Source organism: Lissotriton vulgaris, chromosome 5, assembly GCF_964263255.1.
Source record: "Lissotriton vulgaris chromosome 5, aLisVul1.2, whole genome shotgun sequence".
NCBI classification, from domain to species: Eukaryota; Metazoa; Chordata; class Amphibia; order Caudata; family Salamandridae; genus Lissotriton; species Lissotriton vulgaris.
Window position 1 is genome coordinate 377,235,776 of NC_141693.1, and position 27,758 is coordinate 377,263,533.

General features: G+C 44.2%; 1 protein-coding gene across 1 annotated transcript in view; it reads left to right on the forward strand.

The window, feature by feature from the left end:
* The window catches only part of NPHP4 (nephrocystin 4), a 1,007,060-nt gene that overhangs the window by 765,861 nt on the left and 213,441 nt on the right, over positions 1 to 27,758 (forward strand). Inside the window, exons 21-23 of the mRNA XM_086921734.1 lie at positions 11,736 to 11,962; positions 14,349 to 14,538; positions 25,575 to 25,658. Of these exons, the coding sequence (XP_086777860.1) occupies positions 11,736 to 11,962; positions 14,349 to 14,538; positions 25,575 to 25,658 (501 nt within the window). The remainder of the gene's footprint in view (positions 1 to 11,735; positions 11,963 to 14,348; positions 14,539 to 25,574; positions 25,659 to 27,758) is intronic.

Consider the following 27,758-nt stretch of genomic DNA (forward strand, 5'->3'; position numbering starts at 1 on the left):
AATACTATTTTGTTAAAATACAAAATGCTTATTAACAACATGGGAGGCCCACTGGCAGGAACTAGGGCACAATGGGTGGCTGATGGCTTGGAATTAGATGATGAGGACTGGAAGGAGGCAGTTTCTTCCCCAAAGGTAGTGGCCATTCAAATGAGCCTTAGGCTTGTGCAACTAAAGATCCTTCATAGGTCGTATGTCACAGGGCCCCGGCTGGTACACATGGGTCGGACGGAGAGTGGAGGGTGCCCGAGGGGGTGCGGAGAGCTTGGAACTTTCATGCATATTTTGTGGCACTGTGTAGACATACAGGAAATTGGGTCAAAATTCATGAAAAGATGCGAGAGGTGTTGGGGATGGAGATTCCACTGGAGGCTCGAAGGTGTGTCTTAAATGTCTGGGAGCCTATGTATTTGAGTGCTTACGAGAGACAGTGGGTGACCCTGGCGTGTATGATTGCCAAGCGTAACATTGCACAGTTGTGGGGTGCCTAGCAGCCGCCCCAGATCGGGAGGTGGATGGAGGACTTGGACTGGTGCATGTACAGGGAAATATTGGTCTACGTCGCTAGGGGCTGTCCTGCGAAGTGGGGAAAGATTTTGGGAGCCTGGAATAGTTAAAATGAATGGAAATTGATGATGTTATCCAGAGTGGGTGCTAAAGTGCTTCGGTGACATAGTCTGGTGTCACTTTTGGCATCAATACAGTGCCAGCAGCCCCTACAGGCATTTTAGAGCTTTGATGTTTCCAGATATAGTCTGATACCTTGGATTATTCAGCAAGTCACACATTGCAGGTAGACGGAGTATCCACGAGAAGGATTGTTACAGAAGGGAAGTAACGTTTTATTTATGTCTAAGATGCTGATTAGAAATTAGTGAAAAAGCAGTAATGTCATCCTTCTTCATTTGGTGCCAGCAACACAATACTTCCAGGGGGCTGCTTCAATTTTTATTAGATTTTTTTCAGATGGAATTCTCTACTAGCACTCAGTGTTAACTATGCATGAATTGTAAATAATTCTTACACAAATTCAGAACATGCTCAAATTTAATTGAGGATCTCCTTTTTAGTAACCAAGCCTGCTTTTTTATACATTTTACATGGAGTTCCAAAACTTTTCGATCTGTGATCTCATGTGTGTTTCTACATCAATTCTATAATTTATGAAATCTGAGATTTATAATTAGTGAATGTAAAAACGTATTTTGACCCCTCCTGGAGCTTCAGAACAACGTTGGAGAATTTTGCAGCCTGTGATGGGACAAAATCTAGGATTTCTTTCAGCCCAGATATTTGGAATCAGGAGATTTTTCTAAAGTACGTTGCTCCTTATGCTTAAGAGAATTCATGGGCTTGTGCATGAGAAACTAAGTAGGCAGCAGCGTTTTCTATACATATTTTGCTCCTCCTTAAGCTAATTTCCTCAGTCCTAGACAACCTAGAATGGAGATCTAGCTATTACATTTTGTTTTGTCTTCACCTTTAGATGATTGAAACTAGGTCTTGCCATTAAACCGAACTGATGGAGCTATGTAAATTTGGAATACCAGAAACAATACAATTTTTTTATAACACTTTTAATTGAGTTTATTATATACATGAACAAACAATAAAAACGTCAAGCCTAAGCCATGAGGGCCACAGTGTATGCATCGAAAATGCTGCAGAGAATATACACAGTCACACAACAGTAAAGATGACAGCTTTTACTGCCACCATATCATGTGCACACAGTATGGTAGAGAATAACATAAGTCTCAGTGGATTTACATCAGTTTCTCAGTCCACACCTCCCATGTGCAGTTGAATTTCTGGGGGATTACCCGTGCCTTATAGGCTAGTTTTTCATGCGCTGCGCAAGAGTCCATTACTCGAACCCACCTGTGTATGAACAGAGCCTGCGCACTCCTCCAATGTCTAGCAAGAACCTTTTTGGCCACCATATATGCCATAGCCATAGCGAGCAAGGAGAAGATTGCTCTAACGTCACCCACAGAGCCTATGATCCCCAGCAGGGCAATTTTGGGGTCAAGGGCCAAAGGGAAACCTACCACCCACCCCATGTATGTTTATCGCCCTCCAGTACGCCTGAACCCCGGGAAAAGTCCATGTAGTGTGATAAAGGTTACTTGGGGTGCGCTTACATCATAAACACACTGGGTCAATGGACCAGCTCATGCGCCAAAGGCGCTCTGGAGAATATTAAATCTTATTGAAATACTTCAATTGAACCAAGCAAAGAAGCGTTGAGATCAGGAGTATCCTTGAGGCCATTTTCGCATCAGCCCATTCGTCATCCGTCAGAATCCCCACATCCTCCTCCTACCTAGATCTGAGTACTCCAAGGGGTCAGGCTTGTTGGGAACCAGGAATTTTAAAAGTCTAGATTTACCACTACTGCCCAGTAAACTACAACTTCTTAATGATGAATCATGAATATGGTTTCCCATTTTCAGTGGGTTTTCTTGTGAATTCCAGAAGTTTTTTACTGCATTTTCTTAACTTCGAATAACTGGTGATTATCAATATTTATACATTTTAGAGCACCCAAGTTTTTACAAAAGGTAATGTCTCTGATAACTTTTTTATTGTAGGTGGAGTTTGTCCTTAAGACGCGTGTGTGTTTTGAGAAAGAGGCTACAGGCCGTTCTTCCCCTTAGTGCATATCATGCTCTTCTCATGAAGCTGGTTTTCTAAAGGCCATGCTAAAAATGTCTGATGGATACTTCTATCCAGAAATTCCTCACCTCTAGAATATTCCCAGATGCCAGACTGGATCCGTAAACTTTCCATAGCATTTCCCCTATCCGCTGCTAGGTGGTTCCATGCTACTCCACATAAGCTTTGTTCCACCCTGAAGTAACGGAGCAGGGCAGCATATAAGCACCACCCCTAAGCACCAATGTCAATTCATTTCGATCTGTGCCTTCTATCCTAGATCCAGATCTCAGCTCACACTTTAGTCAGTCTTTGACTACACCAAAAACAAAATCCATTGTGCAAGTGAATGATATCCTCTCTTAAACTGCAGGCTTAAAGTCATGCTGTGACTCCAGAAAAGAGATGTTGGTCTTTGGGGTTTGGTTCAGGCACAATTCAAAGTGGTGTGATGAGTGTGCACTCATGCCCCTGAAGGGGATCCATGACCATGAAGCAAAGTTATATGTTCCCGAACACAGAAAGAAGTCACTGGCCTTGCATAAGTATCACTCTCACTCCAAGTCCAGGGCTCTGACCCGCTCTGGATGCCTCCTCTATGATAAAGCTTAGTGGTCGAAGTTGTCCGATAATTCAAAGTCCAATCGGAAGCACAAGAATGTGAAGTGGGACTCCATTCCATCCCGCCACTCTCCATCTATAGAGGAGTCACAAGGGCATTAACATGCCAACTGATCTTTCTTTCGATCTCTGATTGAGGAGTCAATTCTGCAACTGATCACAATGTGCCCTAATTTTCCCAAGCCATTGGCGATGCCACAGCAGGTTGTGGCCTTTCAGGCTTTCATTCTGCCGTGTATCTTTGGCACTCTCCTGCTGTAGGGCTTCAAGGATCCACAGGGGACCTCCATTGGATTAATCCTGTCAGATCCATCCTCTGTTCTACCTCAACCCCTTGCTCTTGCTTGGACCTGTTTTGGTCTCAGCACTGACTCAGATGCAGACTTCCACATTGGCTCTAAGACCCATGCCTGTCCCCCCTCAACCAACCCCAATGCAGATGCCACCATTGCTAGAGGAGAATCTGGTATCAATGCCCGCCCCAGACGGAGGTTATGCTCCGTATCCACTACCGGGCACCCAGTCCTTACACTGCCTACTCCTGCAGTGTCTTTTTTGTTCTGACTGACCAAAGCTTGCCACCGCTGGGAATGACGATTGTAAGAAATTGTGACATTAGTTGAGCAGGGTGAGTACTCACCTCAAATAATAATCACTGTCCTTGTCAGGGTGAACCACTAAAGTCACTAAATTCACCTGCTCTAATTCCCTGGTAGCTATAGCACTGAGCAGACATGCTTAACTTATAAGCACTGTGTAAAGTATTTATGCAGAACAGAAACTGTAATATAGTCATAAACACAACACAAGAAAAATCCCAAACCAATTTAGAAAAATAGAGTAAATATTAATATATTTAAAAATTCTAGAACAAAAACACATCAATAAGTAGTTATGAAATGTCAAAATTTAAGGTTCAGACTAGCTCAAAAAGTGTTAAGCACCAACCAAATGTATTCGGCTGTGCTTGCCCGTAGCAAGGATAAGGTTTAAGGTCAACAGCAATGGAAAGTTGGTCGAATACAAGAACCAGGTTTTTCCTGGTGAAAAGTTTTACCTTCGGACTTAGTTTCTGGAATGGAAGTCCAAAATCCTCAAAGGGGCAAGGCAGCTTGCTGTGGCCGAAGAGGGCTCTGCATCATCAGATAGCTGCTGGTCTTAGTGAAGCTGTTGAATTTTGAAAGCTTGGAGAGGGAGAACTTTGATTTCCCGATCAGAGAAAGTGCATCACCAGCCGGATATTTTTTGCACCTTTGCCCAGTAAACATTTCTACTTTCGGACGTATTCACCTTTTTGGAGCTCAGGTTCATTCAGTGGGGCAAGGCTGCAGGCTGTAACGGAAAAGGGCTTCATGACGCCGGACACCTTCTCAATGAGGTCTTGTTGAATCAGATTTGCTGCTTTTGAGAAGAATGCAGCAGAAGCAACCTTAATCTTTGACACAGTGGTGGTGCACCTTCGTCTGATCAACTTGGTCACCGTCCCCCGTCGGTTCTCAGAGCAAAAGGTTTATGAGTTCTAAGCTTTAGGATTTGTTAGGAAGATTACACATAGGTACCAGCCAAGGGTCCTGAACCTTGGGGACAGCACTTGAGGGTCAAGCCTCACTCCAGCAGAGGCCAACGTCAGGGTCCATGGCAGGTCTAGTTGGAACTAGTCACCTGGAAATACCGGAACCAGCTTCTTGTAGCTTGTGGTCTCTGTGGCCCAAGCAAGAAGTAAGCCTTATGACCTGATGTCCATGTCTTAGTTTTAGATACAAGAGGGAGAACAGGTCTAGTATTCAATGCTCTTCTATGGTTACAGACGGCAGTTCCAGTCCTCTTCTGTTCTTTCTCATTGCTAGAAGTGAGGTGAGGACGGTACTTTGGTGCCACAATTATGCACAGTGCCAGACAGTGCGTGGGAGAAACTCCTGGCCACTCCCTAGCTAATGGTGTAAAGGTTCCCACCAATTTCTGCAGCACTTTGTGATTTATTGTAAACAATCCCACAGAGCCCTTCTCTGCATTTAATAAATATTTTTAAAAGCCCAAATGTGAACTCCAAAGCTGTTTCCTAAGTGGTATTAGCAAATATTACAATTAATGTTGTATCCCAATACTTTCATATGAGACTCCTGCTACAGTAAAAATAGCTCTGAGGGCTTTTTCCTCTGTAAGGGCATGTTATACATTATATGTCCTACTTTTAAATACCATGCACCCTGCCTGTACATAAAGTGGCTTATTCTCAGCATGTAATAATGTTAGTACTCTGTATCAGGTCCAGTCAGACTTATTTGTAAAACTGCACCTCAGTCCTGTATAGGTGTAGATCAACGTATTCAGTGTCAAGTATTAAGAAGTACCAAAACAGTCAGATAAGAAGAAAACACAACACAATAAAAATCTAACATTTTTTTATAAGAATATGTTGCATTTTTATATTTAAATAGACACCTCAATTACAAAATATCAAGGAGGGTTCTAGAGAGATGGATTTTTAAAGAAACAATAAATCACAGCTTTTCACTTTATGCAATAAAGCATTCAAATCTTCTGTGACTCGCGGTATAGTGTTAGCCACGACAAATAACTTGAAAACTGCTTTAAGGAAACAGTTAGTCAGTCACAAATACCAAAAAGATCCAGTTGAACAGTTACATCCCAATAAAAGCAGTCTCCAGTCCAGTTACAGGGTCTGTGGCAAACCGCCATAGACATCAATAGAGGGGATGCAGGATGTTGAGCCAGTGCTGGGAAGGTCTTTGTGTGGCCACCCCTTGATCCAAAAAAAGAGTGACTTCGGCCTCAGTTGTCGATGTCCCACGAAGTCCAAGTGAAGTCCAGCACTAACTCAGTTGCTACTGGTCTACTGATCTCTGGTTACAGCAAAACCAGCGGTTCACTTTAACTTGCAGTCCAGCAGAATTGGGTGCAACTTTTGAGGGGCTAGACTCGATCTCCCAGGCTGCATCTAGATGTGCAGGGGCGATCAGGCTTCATGGTGCTGGATGCTAAGAGGAGCAGGCTTATCTGCTTTTATGGCACTGTGACTTGAACAAGGAGTCAGCCAACTGACTCTTGGAGTCACTGGCTCTCGTGGGGCTCTGGGATAATGCTCCCTGGAGCGGGACACCAAAAGACATAGTCATTTCTTTGCTAGCCCAATATGCAGCAGCCAGTCCAGCCTTTGGTGCAGCCTTTGTTTGCAACGTCCAGGGAACAGCCGGGTCGTCCTTCTTAAGTCCTCTCTCAAGTCCAGACATGATCTCAGGTCTGGGAGCCAGGGGTTCTACTTTTATGGCCACTACAAGCCTAGGGGGATGTGGTGACTGACCAGCCAATGAGTTACCAGGTCAACTCCCACCTGAGGATCTGATGATGACTTGCTGCGAAGTCTGGCATTTAGGTAGCCCAGAATACACTATTCTTCCCACTCCCAATGTGGCTCAACCCTTCTCTTGGTGTGTGAAGCTCCCTATCCCAATACACAGGTGCAGCTACCTGGGGGCTATAAGTCCACGAATAACCTCTTTGACAATAGCTCCTCCTTCCCTGTCTGCTATAACAAAAGAGCAGTCCCTTCCATGTGTGACTACCTTCAAAGATTGCTTTCCGTCTTTTGGGTTTACACCCAAACCTGCCATGAGGAGGTCCCACATATACTCTCAGCAGCTCCTTTGTTTCTCTCCCTGAAAGCCTTTCTCATCTCTCTTCAGGAGGGCAGAAGGCTGTCTCGAGGACAACAGTTGTAAATGGGTACTGGAAACTTTAGGCAACAAAGTGGCAACTTTTCACTGTTCATTGCGAAAGTGGCATACTGGTTTTTCCCGTTGCCAAGAGATTCCTGTTTCTACAGCACATACATCGTAAGTGTATTATCACGTTGATTCGTCATTGCACTGGTATTAGTTTCCGTCATGTTTTTGCATGCATGTTTTTTCACACATGATTTAATTTTAAACACCACAAATGTGTTATCTAAGGAAAGCACTTGTCAGAGCTATGAGTCTAATAATCAACCTCTCTCAGGTGTCACTTTCTCCGGTGGAGATACCGGTCCTTGAAAAGGGATTAGGCTTTGTTCCCACAGCTCGCCTTGATAAATTCAAATTACACTGCGAACTGGCAGAATTTAAGGCATACTTTGAAGGCAAGGAGACGACTGATTGTCCAGATGGCCCCACCAATACAGGACTGAGGCTGAAATCTTCCTTCACTCCGCCCACTCATGGGGTGTCTTCTGAAGAACCGCTTTGGACAAGCTGTCTTCAACGATATTGCAGCCTTTGAGGATAACAGCACATACAAGAACATGACCAAGCAAGAATTCATAGCTCTATAGGATCTCCAAGCCAACACCGCGACTACTATAAAACCTGCGGATAAAGGGGCGGAGTAGTAATTCAAAACACCAAGGATTACGAACTGAAGTGCAAACGTCTTCTAGATGACAGAAGAAATTACACCCCTTTGACCAGAGACCCATCAGTTGAACTGAGGAGAGACATTAAAAGTGATGGTAAAGGAGGCTGAAGCCTCATCACCCGCAATGAGGCAGCTTTCCTGAGTGAGGGTGATGATGTGATCCCTTACTTTTACACCTTGCCTAAGACACACAAAGGGAAAACCCCCCACCAGGACAACCGATAGTATCCGACATTGGCTCCATCCTAGAGCCACTGTTCAGCTATTGTGATTTATTTTTGAAACCCCTCATTCAACAGACTTCCACTTACCTCAAAGACACCAAGTCCCTCCTGCAACTCTTAGAGAACATGACCTTTGACGAGACCCCGACCATCCGCGTCACTCTCGACATAGAGAGTCTTTACACCAGTATCCCCCAGGATGACACCATCATGGTCCTGGGGCAAGCTCTGGGGGACACCACCTGGGTTTACCAGACTTCCAAGGATTTCATCATAAATGTGCCACCTTAGCACTCAAACGCAACTATTTCGAGTACTAAGACACCCTGTACCTCCAAACCACTGGTACTTCAATGGGCAGCACTTTTGCCCCAAGCGTGGCAGGCCTTTACGTACATGATTTCGAGTGCAGATACATCCTTGATGCCACCAACCCGTTTGCCTCTTCCATAACCTTATGGAAGAGGTACATAGATGTTGTCCTCGTGATATTGAAGTGATCCGAGGATAACCTGATAAACTTTCTACAATGGATCAACAATCTGGACCACAACCTGAGGTTCACGCACACCTTTGACCACCAGGAGGTGGTCTTTCAGGACGTGATCATATCCAAAGGCGACAGGGTCTTTACCACCAAGACCCACTATAAGCCCACGGCTAAGAATAATCTCTTGGAATTCACCAGTGTCCACCCCAGGCCACTCAGTGAAAATCTGCCATATGGGCTATTCCTACGAATCAGGTGAAATTGCCGTAACCTGACTGATTTCCGCACCCAGTCCACTAACTTAACCTCTAGACTGCAGAGTCGCGGCTACCCTGCGAAAATACTGAGCAAAAGCTACAAAAGGGCCCGTCACCAACTCAGGGAGGCTCTCTTAGAAGTCACCCCCAAGGAAGACAAAGGGATTCCATTGACCTGCGTCACCACTTACAGTACTGCTTCAAACACAGTGAAGAGGGTGATAAATAAACATTGGAGCATCCTAACCAGTAACAATAGGAGATGGGAAAAAACGCTTTTTTCTTTAAAAAAAAGTCGTAGTCTCAGGGACTCACTGGTGCACACACGACCCAGGGCACAACAATCGCTGGAACCCCCATCCATCACCACATCCTGGGGTCTACCGAAAATTACTGGCCATTATCCTTGCTCTAGCTGTAGTATATGCCATATGACGAAACACGCGAAAACACTCGAACTTGAACCCGGGAAAACATGGTCACAACTCTCCCACACAAATTGCAATTTAGCCAATGTTGTGTATTTAATCACGTGTCCGTGCGGGCTGAATTATGTGGGGATGACCACATGAAAGGTCAAACAACGCGTGTGTGAACACAGGAGCCACGTCCGGTGTGGTAGAATCACGACTAAACTCAGTGAACACTCCATCCAAGTAAAACATTCCACAGACAATCTGAAATGGACAGTGATTGAACAAGTGCACACAGGCCGCAATATCCACCAGGCCCTGTTCGAGAAAGAACAGAGATGGGTCTATCGCCTGGAAACTGATAGTTTTGGGCTCACTGACAATGTTCCTTGGGGCACTGTACTCAAGAAGTAGTCTACACCTTCATCTGTCCCACCCTCTATGAAATCCCTGCTCCATTCACCTATGGATATGTTCTACCCCTAGTTGTTTTGTCATAACCTTTCCCCTTTACTGATAAAACTGTACTTTATCAATACATCTTTGACCGGCGATGGTGAACTAACTACGTTAGCCCTTTCATAATCACTAAAATTCCGAATTGAGGGCCCTTCTGTCACTCATTCAGGAGGCAGCATTTCATAACTTACCTTTTATAACTTTTTAACAACCTCGTATGTGTCCCTGAAACACAACTGAGTTTAAAATGTTTCCTTTCAATGTCCTGTCTCTGTCACGCTCTGTCCTGCTTTCCCTTTGCCCTGGCTTTTACCACGTCTCTATCCTTGCACATAGGATCATGGAGAATCTTTGTCTTAATATGAAAATTGAGTTTGAATAACTGGTTAGCACACTAGCTTTCCTCTGACAAACACGATCACGTGCCCTTGAAACTATGATACGAATGGCTGGTAGGGGGACGCGTAATGACGCAGTCAAGTGGACGCTACGAGCGTGCTGACGTCCAGCGCACTTGCGCCCCCAGCAACCAGCACTCAATCCATGCCTCCCCATACTTAAGCGGTACAAAAGGGGTTGGTGATGGACGGAGCATCTGAATCAATCAAACACTCACACCCAGTCAAAAGATCTGGGTTTAATCCATCACCGTTCTTTAGCCCACTCTGCCACCCCAGTTCAGACATGGCTATATGCAAATCAGTCTGACCCTGTGCCTCATGGGAACAGTCCAGCCCGAACTGCCAAGCCATGTCTTCCCTGGACCGGAAACAAGCTTCCGAGGACCGGTTTCTGGCATTCCAGCCGTCTTCAGCCCGGCTTGCTTGAATCCAGTGGCAAAGTGAGCAAGGGACTCACGTCTGAGCATACCCTGCCACACTCGGAAGCTTGAACGGTGATGGATTAAACCCAGATCTTTTGACTGGGTGTGAGTGTTTGATTGATTCAGATGCTCCGTCCATCACCACCCCCGGGCTGAAGACGGCTGAAGACGGCAGACTTTGTATCTATTCACAAGATGAGGAATTAGCAGTTAGAGCTATCCATCAGAAGAACAATTTGCTTACAATCAGTAAAACTCTTTCTGGTGGATATTCAAAACACAATTCCTCACTACTCTCCCACCTCTCTGTTCTGTGGAGTAGTTTCTTTTCACTCTCCCAAAAAAATCCCAATTTAGAGTTCTACGCACTGTCACATCTGATCAGTGAGTAAGCCTCGCACCTGAAGGTGTGGACATAGTCTAGAACAACAATATCAGCGCACATTTTCATTGGCTGCGATTCAAATAATCACCACTACTCAGTCCCACCCCTTGATCCGTTTTCCTTCAGGACTCATTCATAAGGTTATGAATCTGCAAGAATATTTATCTCTCAGGCAAAAAAGTGAATTACTTTTGTAATGATATTTCTGGTTAATGCATAATCTTCCTGCAGACTCCTAGCTGACCTTCCTCCTCTTTTCTCCCATCTCTAAATTAGTTAGTGCCACGAATACTAAGATTTTAAGGTGTGCAAACGTATGTGCCTGTTATAGATGCTTTCTCAGTTCCTCTCCTCTTCAAGGACATGGAAAAAGTTACAGGAGCTGATTCCAGGGCACCGGTTGGCACGTAATATGCTCCAATGTTGTCACATCCAGCGGGGGGAGTCGCAGCTGAAGACGCAAGGCACTACCTAGCAACGTTGGAGTGTTATTACTAGGGATAACGTTTCCAGATCCACTTGGGTGTCTCAATCAATCAATCAGGAAATTGAAAGCGCACTACTCACCTGTTGGGTCTCAAGGCGCTGGGGATGGGGGGACATCAGTTCCATTCAGTTGACGAGCCAGGTCTTGAGGGCCTTCCTGAAGGTGTTCAGGGAGGGGCTGCGTCTCATGTCGATAGGGAGTTCGTTCCAGTTCTTGGCCGCGTTGTAGGAGAAGGCTCTTTCCCCTGTTCTTGCACTTCGGATGTGCAGCTTTTCAGCGATGTCTAGTGTGTAGACATAAGGAGAATCTGCAGGAAAGTTCTGTATCAACCAGAAACATCGTTCCTGAAGGCAAGTAACTTTTTTAGAGATAATGTGAAATACATGTTCAATTATGACAAGGCTTCTACTTCCTGTCATTCATTTCTTGAAATGAAGCCATTTTGTGCATCATGCAGAAAATGTCCTTATAGCGTGATATTCATACATGTTTTGTACCCTTACAGGCTCGACGTGAGGAGCGCCTTCAGCACTCGCGAGACTTGCAGATCATTGACGCGTACCGAGAGCGGACCAAAGCCGAGAGTATCTCAAATATGCTGAGTCAGGCTATTACCTCAAATTACAATGTCTATGCTACACTGGGCACCGCGGAATTCTTTGAATTTGCTCTGAAAAACCCTTACAACATCCAGCACACGATCTCCATTGAGATTGATAACCCAGAGCTCAGGTAGGGCCAGGTGATTTTTCTCTGTCATTGACCTTTTGACATACTCTGGCAGGGTGCTCGCACGCGCATTGTTAACATGTTGTGTCAGCAAACTGGGGTGGCCAATGGCCGGAAGTGACAGTTTGCAATGCACAAAGGGAAATTATACGGGTAAGTCACCCGTTTTTAATGAACGAAAGCCAGTTCTGTTTACTCATTAATACACCGATATCCCTTTAAAATCGTGTGAATGTGCCAGTGAATATAATCGGTAACCTAACTGTTTTACGCTACGTCTTTAGAAGGATTTTATTATAGCATTCTGTGCAATCAAATGTTGGGTAAACAAAACCAAGCTCGCGATTGCAGAGACCGTAAACGTTTAAGCCAATGCAGAGAAACGTATTTAGTCCCTTATTACAAGTAGCTTTGATAGTTGCCCGATTTGTTCACACACTTCTCACTATTTTGATGCCACCTTGGGAAAAAAACAGCCCTTTGCGAGTTGCGCCATGAGGGCTTTCTAAGAACTGAAGAATTACTGGGGAATCTGTAATTCTGGGTTATTGAAAATATAATTCCTCATTGTGGCCCTAACTCCCACCTGGACTTTTAATCTCTGATTGAAGCGTTCCAGCAGATCTCATGAATAGCTCAGGAAGATGGCGCTGGTAACAGCCTGTAATAGTCCTCCCCAAATTAACACATAATGAGGTCCTAAGAGACACAATTTTGACTTTGTGTCTTAATTATAAAATATCACATTCACCACTATGACCTTGTCCAAAAATACAGTTGGGCAAGTGAACGTTTCAATTTATAAGATATCCAGCTAAATTCAAGTTTAAAAGTGGTAGCTCCTGCCTGTTCAAAAGTCAGAAATAGAAGACGAGGGATGGAAAGGGTAAGTAAAAGGTTTCATCATATTGGCACCGTTAGAAGCACTAATGGCGTGAAATGGCGCACAGGCCAGCTGGAAGAGCAAAGAGAAAGCACAGAAGGCTGAAAAGGAAAAGCCAATTGGAAAACCTTTAAAGTGATGCATTAGTACAATTTAATAGCTTCTTGTGAAAGCGGCGGCGAGGGAGCCAGCCTAAAGTTTAAGGCGAGGAAGTCATTTAAATTGAGAAAGGAAGTGAAGAGGTGATGGTATAAGAGTATGCAGACAGCAGACTTTGTACCAGAGAAAGGGAAAGATGTCATTAGAATTGAGTGCAGAGAAAAGAACTTTGATAAAGTCGGCAAAGAATCCGCTTCTGAAATAGATGATTTGCATTGGAAAGTTTAAATAGGAATACATATATTTTAATATCCACCTGATGTAGGCAACACTATTCATAAAAAGATAAGGTGTGTAGAAAAAGACAGACACGTTAGAGACAGTAAGCCGTTGGGAAGGTAATCCGTACACTACACAAAGAGGTAGGTACAGGTTAGTTGGCATGTTCATTTAGTGAAGTCAGGACCCAGGCAATGAACAAAAGAATGCAAGGCACTCAGCAGGGTTTAAAAAAAATAATAATAATTAAAGTGCTGCAGTGGCGTATGTCGTGTGTTGGGCAGTAATCTCAGCTGACTGTGTTTGCTTTTCACCTGTAAGAAAGGAAAGAGCCTAGTCACCATTTTCATATTGTGCCTGCCTTGCATGATTGCTTCTGTATGTTGAGTAGTTCACTGCATTAAATCATAGGTAGCAGTTCGGATTCCTGTGCAGACTTTGCCAGTGGGTACTGACTGAAATGTCACAGCGTGGTCAGCAGGATTTTTCAGTAGACAAGACCTGTCTAGAAAGGAGAGGTAAAGGCCTATGAAAACTCTAAGGTTGCGTGCAACGGAGGAATGAATGGGTTACTGGACAGTTAACCATCATGTTCAAACAGTGATGCCCACGCCGGGTTAAATTACACAAATGTATACAGCTTGGTGTCGCAGTGTTCGTTGCTTTGATTTCCAAAGTATGTTCTCAAGCCTTCTTGAGAATAAGCATGCATGTAGTGAGTTGGATCGTGGTTAGCAGGACGCCAAATAATCTGGTTATGTCTCTCTAAAACTAACATCCATGATAATGGTGACATTACCATGTAAACCCTACCTTATTTATTTGTTTACAGGCTTGAAGTTCCCAGCAGTTACTTTGTCAGATCCTTAGTGATTGGAGTTTTTCTTTTGAGCTTTCCTCGCTAAGTTCTTAGCCCTACTTGTTGTGATGATTCTAAGCTATGGGGATACTTAAAGAAAAGCAGCATTGTCCTTGACAGGAGGATGTAGTTTGAACAAAATGTATTTCGACTCCATCACCACAGATAGTATTGTACAGAGCTAATTTATTGGTGGGTAATTGTAGTTAAGTCGGTGCATAGACAAAACCAGTCACTGAGATAACAAGATTCATTTTTTGTGTCTTTAGTATTATTCTGGACACGCGGGAATGGAAACACTTCAAAGACCTCACAAATACCATCACCGCTTTGGAAGAGGACATGTTCCACTACCAGGCAGACATGCAGACGCCTCAACTATACCTGCGGCCTAAAGAAACTGTTCATGTACCATTTAAATTCCAGACTTTTGCGATAGATCAAATGGTCATGGCACAGGTATAAGATCTTACACTTGCTTCCTTTTCAGTGCATCAGTTTTAAACTACGGAATTGGATAAGGAATAACAGTCTAGTCATATAACATTATGAAAACAACCCTTTGTTTTCATAATAATTTGGCTACCGGTGTAAAAAAGTGCTATCTTATTTATTTATTTATTCATATTTTTTTTGATAGACAAAGAGCAAAGTCTTTTTTTTATTTTTTTAAAGAAATGATCTTTCATGACACTGTTAATTGTGGTAGCACATACTTCAATTCTACTTTTGTGGTGAACAGGAATATAAGTCATTGTAGAAGACTGTGGTGAGGGTGAAGAGACGAAACAGCATCAATAAAATATACAGTTCATTGTAGGCAATTTATACATTTCAAATCTACAAAGGAGATTGAATGGGTTTTATAAATGAGTTTAAGTGTTCCATTAGGAATCTAGCTTAAGTAGGTCTATTTTCACAGCAGTCTTAAGAGATGTTGTAGAGGAGTATGTCCCTGCTATTAAGACTGGGCGTTTGTGTGATGAGGCCAAGTAGAGGCATAGATTGAAGTGAGATTAAGCAGAAAGTAAAAGAGGCTAGTTTAGGGATGGTGAGGGGATTAATCTTGAAATGATCTCAACCGTAGTGTAAGGGTAAAACCGTGAATAACTTTATAAAGCATAGAGTGAAGCTCAACCCCTTCACTGCGGCGGCTATTCCGCCGCAATGCTAAGGGGGCGGGGCGGAAAAGCGGCGGGCGCATGCTGGTGACGGAACCGCTCCGTCACCAGCGTCGGTTGCGCTGTGCTTATGACGGAGCGGTTCCGTCATGGCCCCTCCCGCTCAATAGAACGCTCAGCGCAGGCGCGGAATTCGTGCCGCGCATGAGCGGCGGGCGGGCCATGACGGAACCGCTCCGTCATCAGCACAGCGCCACCGCAGCTGATGACGGAGCGGTTCTGTCATCAGCACACAAGGGGTTAAATCAGGCTTTGTTGCTTGCAAATATCCACACAGCCTTATGAGGTGAGGGAGCTGGTGGGATGTTGTGGAAGAGAGAAGAAAACACTGGTAGCAAATTGTATCCATAGGCAATAGCATAGTTTGGAACTCCGGCTAACACTGTGTTATAGTGAGGAATTTAGTAGTGTTAAAAAAAAGTGAGGGGCAGAAAATCTATTTTCCGTTTAATACCTGGCAACCTGCTGCAGTGACAATTTGTGATGAAGTGGTAATGTTGCATGTGTTAGTCGACTTGCCCCGGTTTCTGACATTGAAGGAGGGAGAGAAGGTGGCAGCACTAAAGAAAAGAGTGGAATTGATAGGGAGGAATGTGGATGATTTCTATTTAGGAACTCTGAACACAATGCAGCCTAATGCTGCTCTTTGCTTGATGGCAGTGACATTGAGATGAATGGAAATTTGAGGTAGTGAAGGAATGTATTCGCCAATTTGGGTGTGACTAGAGTAGAGGTGATAAGAAAGTGAAAGTGGACATAATGACACTCCCCAAGGAGATCTACAACAAGAAAAGTAGCAGACTCAGGATTGAACTTTGAGCCACTCGTGCTTGAAGGTGGGCGGCTGATGTTTGGCATGAGAGCTATGAACCTGAAAATCAGGGGTTGGACAGTGAACATGAGAACCAATTGCGGATAGTGTTGGGAACTCTGAAATAAGGAAGGTTATTCATCAGATTTAATGATTGCCAATGCCAAAAGCAGACGAAAATCAACTGGAATTTGCAAGGTGGATTGGGGATTTTGGTGAGCTGAGGAGGTGAAGCTAATAATATACAACTGAACTGCCAGCGGAGAGTTTTTAGTACGAATCGAGGTGATCTAGTAGGTTATTGAGGGGAGATTGTTAGTGAGCTTAGTAGGCACTTGAGAGTATTAGAGAAGAAGAGCGCTGGGAAAGGAGCATGGTGACTGGGTGTATACTAGCACGGGTGACATCAAGCATGGATGGTAGTGTCTGTCCAAAGAGACATGTTAACCAACGGAGACAGGAGAGATTCACAGGAGAGGAGTGGGGGTGAGAGGTTTTTTGGCTGATGACAGAATAAACCTAAAAGGGCTCCCAGTGTGCTGTGCACCTTTAGTAATAGGAATGAGCTCAGTATGGTATTTGCTGGAGACAGTGGTGAAAGATACGAAATTATATATTGAAGAGGTAAGTGAGGACATCAAGGAGGACAGGGATTAGTATTAAGGTAGTTGTGATTCTGATATTGATTATCTTAGAAATAAAGAATGATCAAAGTTTTATAGCAGCAGTTCATATTTAAGTGTATGCTGTGTTTGTGTTGGTGTGATTTGAACATTTAGGTTATAAATACTTTAAAAGGGGATCTACTGCAAAATTTAAAAGACCCGAAAGAGACTTGTACTTAATTGCCCATGGCGATTGGTGCCTGTGTGTCACACTATTTTGCTTTTAAGTAAGATAATCGTCCTAATATAAATGAGCTGGTCCAAAAAACAGTGCAATGCCATAGTAACTTGCCTTACTATATTTCTCATGAATTCCTTTCAACAAGCGAGGGCGAACATGACTCTTAAAGATTAGGGTTTGCCTGGCAGTCTTCTGAAATTAAAAGATTCTGACATTGAGGTTATGGTATTTTCATTTATTCAAATGTTTTCACTTTTAAGGGCGCAGCTCATGCTTTGTCACATACGTAATGCAAAGCCGTTTTGAAAGATTCTTGTAACTGAAAGCATATATGTCATTTTGCATCATTTTTCATAAACATAAAAAAGTTTTTGGGGTCAGAAGGAGGACCCTGTCTGTAATGGTTGTGGATAAGTGCACAATATTATGACACATTCTGAAAGTCTCTTTGACGCTTTGCATTACTAGTTTAATTTTTCAGTGTACAGCACTTACTTTCATCCTGGTGTTGGTTGTTCGAGTATTTTAGAGAAGTCGTGGCTTATGTGGCAGGAGTCTTACATGACGTGGACATTCTCTTATTCCTCCATGTTCTTGACTACAAGGAGCGCGAGGAACTTCCACAGTCTGTGGGTTACTTTAGGTCTCTGGGAGTCTTCTGTATTGCACAAAATCATACCTGAAACGTCGTAATGACTGTATTAACTTTGAACCCTTGTTTTTTTAGGAGTATTGGAAAATAGTACCGTTTTAACCATCATCCAAGAGGAACACCTAGCTAAGCTGTTTGGTCGCTTTGAATGCAATCTATACTGCATGCAAATCAGTTTTCCCTTTGGCTCGTCTGCACACTTCGCTCATTGAAGCATATTTCATATCCATTTGCCTTTTCTCCTAAGGTTCACATTATAAATTACTTTATTTCCTCGCGCCACGACTATAGTAATTCCATCTACTTGGGGCTTCCAAATTATTTGCTTCACAGACTCCAATTCATATGGAATTATGTAGCCGAGTCGTAGTTCGCCTGAATGTAAGAGACCATGACACCAGATTTGGCTTTTCTTCTGGCTGCCAGTGAAAGCTTGCATTCTCTTTCAGTCCCTGTGTTTGATACATAGCACTATTATTTCTTCTGTGTGTTCTGCATTGGGTGCTAGTTTTCATGTGTATCAATTGTCACAGCTTCTTAGGTCACAGATCAATTTTTTTCTCACTGTTCTTAAAGTTTTCCGTAAAATATTTGCTGCCCGTGTTTCCTCTGTGATAGACGTGCAGGAATGAAACTCTGTGCCTTTATACTTAAGCAGATTAGAAATTATTGCAAATTCAAGAAAGAGTTAACAAAACGTGGCTGTTCAAAAAATGTTGCCCTTTCAACTGCCCTTTCTCTGGCTGATTTCTCTTTGTAGGTCGGAGGTAATTTTTAGGCCCATACCTCTTTGAGTGAATGCTACCATCTACAAAACCCTTAAAAAAGTATTCTTAAGTCTTTAATTTCCATATCAAGACCATGTGGTTCCTATTCGCACCACAATTTGTGTGGCTGAACGTCACCAATCTCCCTACTGGCATGAATTTAGCTAAGAGATTATCGTTGTGGACCCTGTTGTTCTTATGACAGATGCAAGCCTCTTGCTTCAACTTTGTACTAAAGCATATTTTTTGTTCATTATTACTAGCCTTACTTACAAGAAACTCATTCTGATGGCTATTTCTTCCTGCAAATTTTTCACATTAGGAACATTTCAGGCCCCAGACTGGTTTTGGAACATTTGGTGTGGTGCTATGCACCACACCAAATGCAGACGCAGATGACAACACCAGATTTCATATGCAGCACTGCCTGGCTTGTTTGTCACTTACTGTTTTTTTGTGCCTTCGTGGTTCTGGAGCTCTACGTTTTTACCAAATTCCTTACTTTTAACATTGCTTCATCAGCAGACTGGGTCAGATGTAACCCTCCTAGGTCTTGGGTTCAAGCCCTGTCAAAGATTTCTGTCTTCCTGTCAGATCACCATACCCCTGAATGTGGTGTCTGAGGCCTCACTACGTCCCTTATGCTTGTGCTTATGTATCTCTATGCTCTCGAAGGCGACCATGGAGTGGGAATCCAGGTTATTTCAGGCTTGGACCCCTCCGGGAACCTGCAAAGGATCCCTGTCCCCTCTCAGAGGTACTTCTATTGATAGGGAGCAATCCTCCAAATGGTCCTCTAACCATAGCTTAAGAGAAACCATTAAAAGACAAATTCTCTTCAAACAGAGCAGCAGTAGAAAAATAGTATGACCTACTAGGACAATAATATGATAGTAGCAATCCGTAACTCCCATTAGGAATACCCTAGATAGTCTGCTGTTTTAACTACTGATCTATCATAAATTAGCTTTAAAATATTCTATGGGCATCCTGTAAGGCTCGTGAGTGAATCAGCAAGCAAGTGAATGTATTTCAACCTCGATTTATAGTGCTTGTCAGCGAATCAAGGGAATTACATAGTTCAAGAGAGCAGTATGAATAAGAGAAGAGATGTGCTTTAATGGTTCTTTAGAAAGTACGGAGCATGTTTTCCCCTTTCATAATTCAGTCGGAAGGTTTTTCAGTGGAAGTTATCTTACACACTGGAGCATCTAGAAGACTTTGGTTCTCAGCTTTGAAAGATCTTCCAGGAGTACACTGCTTTATTTTCTGTTTAGGATGCATGAGGGCTGATCCAAAAAGGATTTTGTGTGTCCGACACAGAGGCCTCTTTAGAAGCAACTGGAGACACTGGCGGGAACTCCTCAAAACTGACACATGATATTGATATTTCAAATCCTTGATCAATATCACTAGCATAGTATAATATCTGGCCATTGATATGGTTTTTAGGTCATTCGCTGTATTGATTCTTGGAATGTTTGTTGCTGCACTTTCTAGTATATCCATATATATATATATATATATATATATATATATATATATATATATATATATATATATTTATATATACATATATTATATATACATATATTTATATATTACCTACTGGCGGTTGTCAGTAGGTAGTTATAGCTAGGACCTCGTTTCTGTTCAAAAAGTGTTTGTTATTAGCCAATTTCTTTGGCGCCGTTTGCTGAATCTTCGCAACATTTTCAAAACTAATGGTTCACTCAGGTCAGCTCCTGTCTTGAAAGGTTTGGGGTGATTTGTCAAGCGGGGCCGAGAAAAAAGGTGGTTCCCTAAACGCAATTTCCCCAAGTTAATTTCCATAGGACATTCAGACACAGCTGCAGCCCGAACTGCTGAATGGTGCACGAATCTGGCCGAAATTATATAAAAAAACGAAGCACGGCCTCCAGTGCTTTGTTTATTTCAAGCCCCTGGGTGGGCCAGGCCCCTAAGGCAATTCTTAATTATGGTGTGGGGGCCCGTGGGGACCCCACAGCCCTGGGGACCGCCACCTCTCCGGGGCATTCCTAATTATGCGTGGGAAGGCCTCGCACCCCCCAAGTCCCGGAGACCACCAGCTCCCCGGGGTTTAAATTCATATAAATAAGTGTGGGGGGGGCCTCCTGCCCCTCGCCACACTGCCACAGGGCTCACCACCTCCCCGGGGCAATTTTGAATAAAGGGCGGGGGTCTGTTGCAGATCAGCACCTCCCTGGGGCTTTGAAAATGCTGTGGGGGGGGGGGGGCGCGCGCACCCTTCCTGGAGCCCTAGAATGGCCCTGGTGACCGCCAGCCCCCAGGGCCGGCTCCTGCAATATCCAGGGGTGACAGCACGGCTCCCATCTGCATGTTAGCAGCTCCCCTTGCCCAAAAGCAATGCCGGCTCCCGCAGGTGGCGGGGAGCCGGCAGCGACTGTGGGGGCATTGGGGCTCCCCCCACGGTCCCCAACACTGAGGGCCGACCCCGGGGATGGGTTCCCTGGGGCCAGAAGGGGCCCTGGAGGGGGGCCACGCGATTCCCTTCCTTTATTTTCGAAGTAATAAATGGCTGGGCCCCAGGGAATGGGGTTCCCGGGCCGAAATCGGCCTGAGGAGCGGGCCGCGTGGCCCCCCTCCTTAAATATATATATAAAATGGCCAAGCCCTGGGATATGGGGTCCCCGGGGCCAATAGTGGTCCAGGGAAGGGGGCCATACGGCCCTTCCCTATAAATATATTTTTTAAAAGAGGCCCAGCCCCAGGGGAAGGGGTTCCCTAGGGCCAAAATTGGCCTGTGGAGGGGGGCTGCGCAGCCCCTCTCCTTAAATATATATATTTAAAATGGCCAAGTCCGGGGATGGGGTCCCGAGGCCAATAGTAGCCCAGGGAAGGAGGCACGCGGCCCCCCTTCCCTATAAATATGTATGAAAAAAGGAGGCCATGCCCCGGGGCCAACTAGCCCACCAGGTACCTCCAGTAAGCCCCACACAGCTGGATTGCAGAGAGGTGGTCGAAGGCCATGCCCCTTTTTAGGATGTCCATGGGGGCCAACTACCCCTCTTGTTACCTCCAGTAAGTCCCACACCGTGGGATTGCTAAGACATCTTCGGAGGCCATGTCCCCCTTTCTGCGCCACTCTGCAAACATGTCTCTTGGCAGACTCCTGGATGGGGGATGTAGTCCAATTTACTCCTGAGGGACTTTGGGGGCCCTCCTGGTACCTCCTGTAAGTCCTACACCGCGGAATTCCTGAGCGCTGTTCGGACGCCCAGCACTCTTTCTCCACCACTCTGCAAACGCGACTACTAGTTAAAGAAGTGTTTGCAATGTAATAGGTTTCGCATTTGCGAGAATTAGCCCTATTGACGTTGTAAATGTAAACGTTTTTTACTAGTGTTTTTTGGAGTGGAGTGGATGTACATTGTGTGTAGTGGAATTACGTAGTATGTTGTGCAGTGAAATGAGGATAGAAAGTATGTGGTATTTAGTGTATTGGAATTATGTGTTATGGAGACTTATTATGTGTTATGGTAGTCTTCGTTTTCATAGAAGCTCAACTATGAACTCAGTGAGACAAAAAAAGAAGGAATTACTGAGGAGCACTTGTGGACCTAGTCATAGGTATGAGCAGGGCCACTGGAATTATGCGACTGTTTGGCTTCACCGACTTTTGCACAACTATACATTTTCTGCCTTAGCCACATAATTCATCATCTGCTCCATAATCTGCAGATTTGAACAAAAAAAGCCTTATTTCAAGCTCAAACGTTACCAAAAATGCAGTGACAAGTGTTACAGTGTGGCGGAAGGCCCTTTGCAAACCTAGAATGGTCACCTGTTAATTATTGGTAAATGTGGGTGTTAAATTGGTACTAATGGTGTGCAAGCCACTCTTGCTTCCTTCTGTACCTCTCTTGCCTCTTTCTGCATTTCTGTTGCTTCTTTCGGCACATTTCTTTCTTTTCCTGCACTTCTATTTCCTCTTTCTGCAAATCTCTTTTACTTTCTGCACCTCTTTTGCCTTGTTCTGTACGTCTGTTGCCTCTTTCTGCACCTCATTTGCTACCTCCTGTACCCGTCTTGCCTCTTTTTGCACCCTTATTCCCTCTTTCTGTACCGCTCTTGCCTTTTTCTGTACCCCTCTAATTTCTTTCTGCACCCATTTTGCCTCTTTCTGCACCTCTGTTCCTTCTTTCTGCACTTCTTTTGTTTCTTTCTCCACCTGTCTTGCTTCTTTCTTCACCCCTCTTGGCTCTCTCTCCACCCCTCTTCCCTCCTTCTGCACTTCTGTTGCTTCTTTCTGCACTTATCTTTCTTCTTTCTGCACCTCACTTGCCTCTTTCTGCAGTTCTCTTGCCTCTATTTCTGCACCTCTCTTGCCTCTTTCTGCACCTCACTCGCTTCTTTCTGCACCCCTTTTGCCTCTTTCTGCACCCCTCTTCCCTCTTTGTGCAACTCTCTTGCCTCTTTCTACACATCTCTTCCCTCTTTCTGCACCACTCTTGCCTCTTTCTGTACCTCTGTTCCTTCTTTCTTCACACGTCTTGTCTCTTTCTGCACCCTTCGTGCCTCTTTCAGCACCTCTGGTGCTTTTCTCTGCAGTTCTCTTCCTCTTTCTGCACCCCTCCTGCCTCTTTCTGTATCCTTCTTGCCTCTTTGTGCACCTCTCCTACCCTTTTCTGCCCTCCTCTTGCCTCTTTCTGCACCTCTGTTGGTTCTTTCTGCACTGCTCTGGCCTCATTCTACACCTCTGTTCCAAATTTCTGCATCCCTCTTGCCTTTTTCTGCACCCCTCTTCCCTCTTTATGCACCTTTCTTACTTTTGTCTGCACCTCCGTTTCCTCTTTCTGTACCTCTTTTGTCTGTTTCTGCAACTCTCTTGCAGTTCTCTTACCTCCTGCACCTCTGTTGCTTCTTTCTGCATTTCTCATACCTCTTTCTGCACCCCTGTTGCTACATTCTACACTTTACATGCTTCTTTCTGCACTCCTGTTGTCTCTTTCCGCACTCGTCTTTCCTCTTTCTTTACAGGTCTTGCCTGTGTCTGCATCTCACTTTTCTTGCTTCTTTCCACACCTCTGTTGGTTCTTTCAGCAATTCTCTTGCCTCTTTCTGCACCTCTCTTGCCTGTTTCTGCACCTTTCTTCCATCTTTCTGTACCACTCTTGCCTCTTTTTGTACCTCTGTTTCTTCTTTTTGCACTTCCCTTGCTTCTTTCTGCACTTCCCTTCATTCTTTCTAAAACCCACGTGCCTCCTTCTGTGCCTCTGTTGCTTCTTTGTGCACTTCTCTCTCCTCTTTCTGTACCCATCTTGCCTCTTTCTGCGCATCTGATGCTTCATTCTGCACTTCTGTTGCATCTTTCTGCACCTCTCTTGTTTCTTTCTGCAGCTGACTTGTCTCTTTCAGCACGCACCTCTGTTTCTTTTTTCTGCAGACCTGTTGCCTCTTTCTGCACCTCACTTGCCTGTTTCAGCACCTCTGTTGCTTTTTTCTGCAGATCTCTTGCCTCTTGATGCACCCCTCTTTTCTCTTTCTACACCTTGCTTGCCTCTTTCTGCACCTCTGTTCCCTCTTTCTGCACCCTTCGGGCCTCTTTCTGCACCCTTCACGCCTCTTTCAGCACCTCTCATGGTTTTTCTGCAGATCTCTTGCCCCTTTCTCCACCTCACTTGCCTCTTTCAGTTCCTCTGTTGCTTTTTCTTGCACCCCTCTTTTCTCTTTCTGCACCTCTCTTGCCTCTTTCTGCACCCCTGTTCCCTCTTTCTACACCTTTCCTGCCTCTTTCTACACCCCTGTTGACACACACACACACACACACACACACTCGCACACACACACACACACACACACACACACACACACACACACACACACACACACACACACACACACACACACACACACACCTCATTCTTAGGAAAAAATGTCAGTTAAAAAGTAACATGTTAAACAAAAAAACACTGGAATTCACCACCCATAGTTAACGCAAGTAACTGTAACTTATGCCAGGCACAGTGATGTCATCAAATATGTAATTTCAGTTGTGATTAGTGATTTCATCAATGATGTCATAAAACGTCATGAATGTTGCAATATGTGAGGTCATGAGCAGTGAATGGGAAGGTCGCAAGTTATTTGAGTTAACTATCGCTGGTGAATTTCAGTGCTTTTTTTGTTGTTTTTTATTTTAAACTGTTAAGTTTTAACTGACATTTTCACTTAACTATAATGTCTCTTTAGTCAGTGAATCTAGGTTTTTTCTTTTTCACATAGAGTAAGATTTTATTACCATACTTAACAATGCCAACCCCCCTCCACCTCCACCTGCACATATGGCCTGCCGCCGGGCCTTGCACTCAACCCCCCCCCCTCCCCCCCCTCCCACGCCTCTGGCCAAATTCCCCGCCATGCACTGCCTTTGACAATGAATGCCGGGGTGTTGGCCACAGGGCCTGCACTTGTTCCGCACATAAGCAGCTAAACCCCAACCTGCACAGCCTCTGGCCATGTGTTGTGGAGTTTGGCCTCAGGTCCACTTTTTAAACTTAATTTACCGAACACTACTTAATGGATTTACATGAAATCTCAAAAAGTTTTCTTTCCGGGTAAAGATCTAGCTTTCTGCAAAATTTGGTGTAATTCTGTTCAGCCATTTTGGCTGTAGCACTATTCAAAATTCCTTATGCAAATTGCATTGGAAAATTGCATTTTGGACCTCCCTTTTTCTTGAACCCCGCTTGATGGATCACCCTGAAACTTTTCAGGTAGGGTAGATGACCTTTTTGGTCCGAAGGTTTTTTGAAGATTCATCAAACAGCACTAAAGTTATCAGCAAGACAAAAATGCTCTTCCTAAAATCGCTTTGTGCATGCTTCTTTAAATTATAAATTGATAAATATTAAGCACATTGTATTACGTAATAAAGATAGTTTTATATGGATACATTGAACCTTTTAATTCTGCATTTAATGTAATAATATTGATGTGTTTTAAAGGTTGTAAAAATCAAATATAATGCAGTTTGCAAAAACAAGCACGACAGAACTCCGGATCGTTTTAGAATTCATGGAAAATAACATGGTTATTTAAAGTTATGGTCTGATTTATCTCATTGTGGTAAATGTATGCTCTTAAGAAGATGTTTTTTGCACATAGCGTTAACATTGTGCAACAGTCCATGCATTTCTAAATTGTCATTTATAAACCTTAATCCGTACTGTTCACATTTTTGAATTTTTTATCAGTGTCCGTCTACTTTGGGATTTGAAAAGGGAAAGGACGCCGAATCACAATGGAAAACAAGTGCAATGCTTTCTAGACACATTAAGGTATGTATTACAAGACTGAATGAAGGAAGTGTCCTTCAAAGATGCCAGGAAGCCTCGGACTGTACAACAAGGAAGGCCTTTGCAATACTGTCTAGTTGTACAAAAAACATCACTTAACGAGACCTTCCTTGTTGAGGATGAATTTCATTATATAATGTATACAGTTTCTTGCATGAAAGCAAGATTTCAGATGCAAGTCATACTTCTGTAAATCAAACATGTTGTTTGATTTAATTTGTAAAATGCACGTTTATTACCAATCAGAGTGTTTGTGCAGAACTATATTGAAGCAAAATGCGATATTAGAAGCAAAAACAAATGTTTCATCTTTAGGCAAAAAATGGGCATTGCATGACTTGAAAATGTACTTGGCAAATAATGTTCTAGTCAGTCTGAATTTTAACTTGGGGGGGTTTCTGGAGTATTAAGTAGCAATGACCACATGTATTTGTCTGAATGAACAGCATGTTCCTGAGGGATACTTCTACCTTCAGATTCCTCATCTGTAGAATAATTCCAGGTGTCAGACTGGATCTGGAAAACTTCAAACACTCAAGTTGATAGTAGAGGGCGCCAATTTCGGTTGACGCCGCCACTGAGGCCATAAAGCACCGACCTTGGCGCAACAACATCAGTTTCCTTTTTCCACACCTTCGACGCATATCTCTCGTCCCAAGAAATCAGGGTTCAAACCTTGTAGGGATTGGCAGGGACAGAGGTCCATTTCGGACCACCATCCACTCAGTCTTTAGTTTTTTTTTTTTTTTAAACCTTTATTTGGAGACAAGCAGGGACAAGGGAAGTGCATACACAATACATACAGTCACATATGGCCATCACAATGGTACGTCAGAATCAAAAAATGAGATAGAAGTAAGTACAGGGCAGCATATCAGTCAATACATAAAGCCACATCGAAATGTACAGTGCAAATAAGAAAGCAATGATCCAGCATGTTCAGGCAAGCTAATAAGACAATACAGTATGGACACACTCTGTTAGCGCATATCAAATAAAACAAAGGAGACTCAGGTAGAAGGGCCACACAAAAAAAAAAAAAAGGAACCTGACAGGGATACGATCTCAATTCCTAACCATCCACTTGTCATAAGGGGAACTACAGCCCACGGAAGCTCGCATGTAAAGGAGACAGCCCAGCCTCTCCCCCGATACTTGAGGATCAGCAGGTGTAAAATAAAATCCCAGCCTACCATGCTGCCGTCACCCAACCCCTACACGGTCCCCAAGTTCAGAATCAGAATCCTGCACAGCTCTGGTTAGGAGGTACACCTGGAGCGGACTCCAAAAGTCCTTCGGTCTGCATCTGACAGGCATCAATTCAGAGTAGATATTATATTGATCCTGACAGTATATGAGGTCAGTCACCCAATCCTGGAAGCGCGGTACCCTGCCACGACCCCAGCAACAAGCAACCCTACGCTTAGCCAGCAGCAGGGCCACGTCAACAAATCTACGGTGAGAGGCAGGCACGTCCTTAGAGTAGCCCAGCAACATCACTAAGGGGTCAAAGGCCACCCCATCCTCCGCCATAATCTGCAGGGCTTCATGGACCTGAGTCCAATATTCCAGCACCCCCGCACAACTCCAAGCCAAGTGCAGAAAGTCAGCGCCTTCCGCCCGACACCTAGCGCACCTGTCGTCCTCCGCTAAATGAAACCGAAGTTTCCTCGCCGGGGTATAATAATACCTCTGAACAAATTTGTAGTGGATAATTTTAAGGCGACAACTGGAGGAAACATTGGCCGTGAGCCCACAGCAGTACTTCCATTGCTCGTCGGTAATAGTGGCTCCCAACTCAGCAACCCACTGCTCGCGCACCCGATTGGCCGGGACCGAACGCTGTCTGCGAATAGCCCCGTATAATTTCGACACCAGGTGTCGCCCATCTGATATCAACAGCACGTGGAGGGGGAGGGTAACCCCAGGCTCCGAAGGGAAATCTGGTAGCAGAGCACGCATGCCCTGCCGCAAGCGGATAAAGTAGAACAGCTCCAAAGGGGAGCAAGCAGCCGCTCCGAAGAAATGAGCCTGCGTACGGAAGGCACCTTCATGAAACAAGTCACCCCACGTGAGGATACC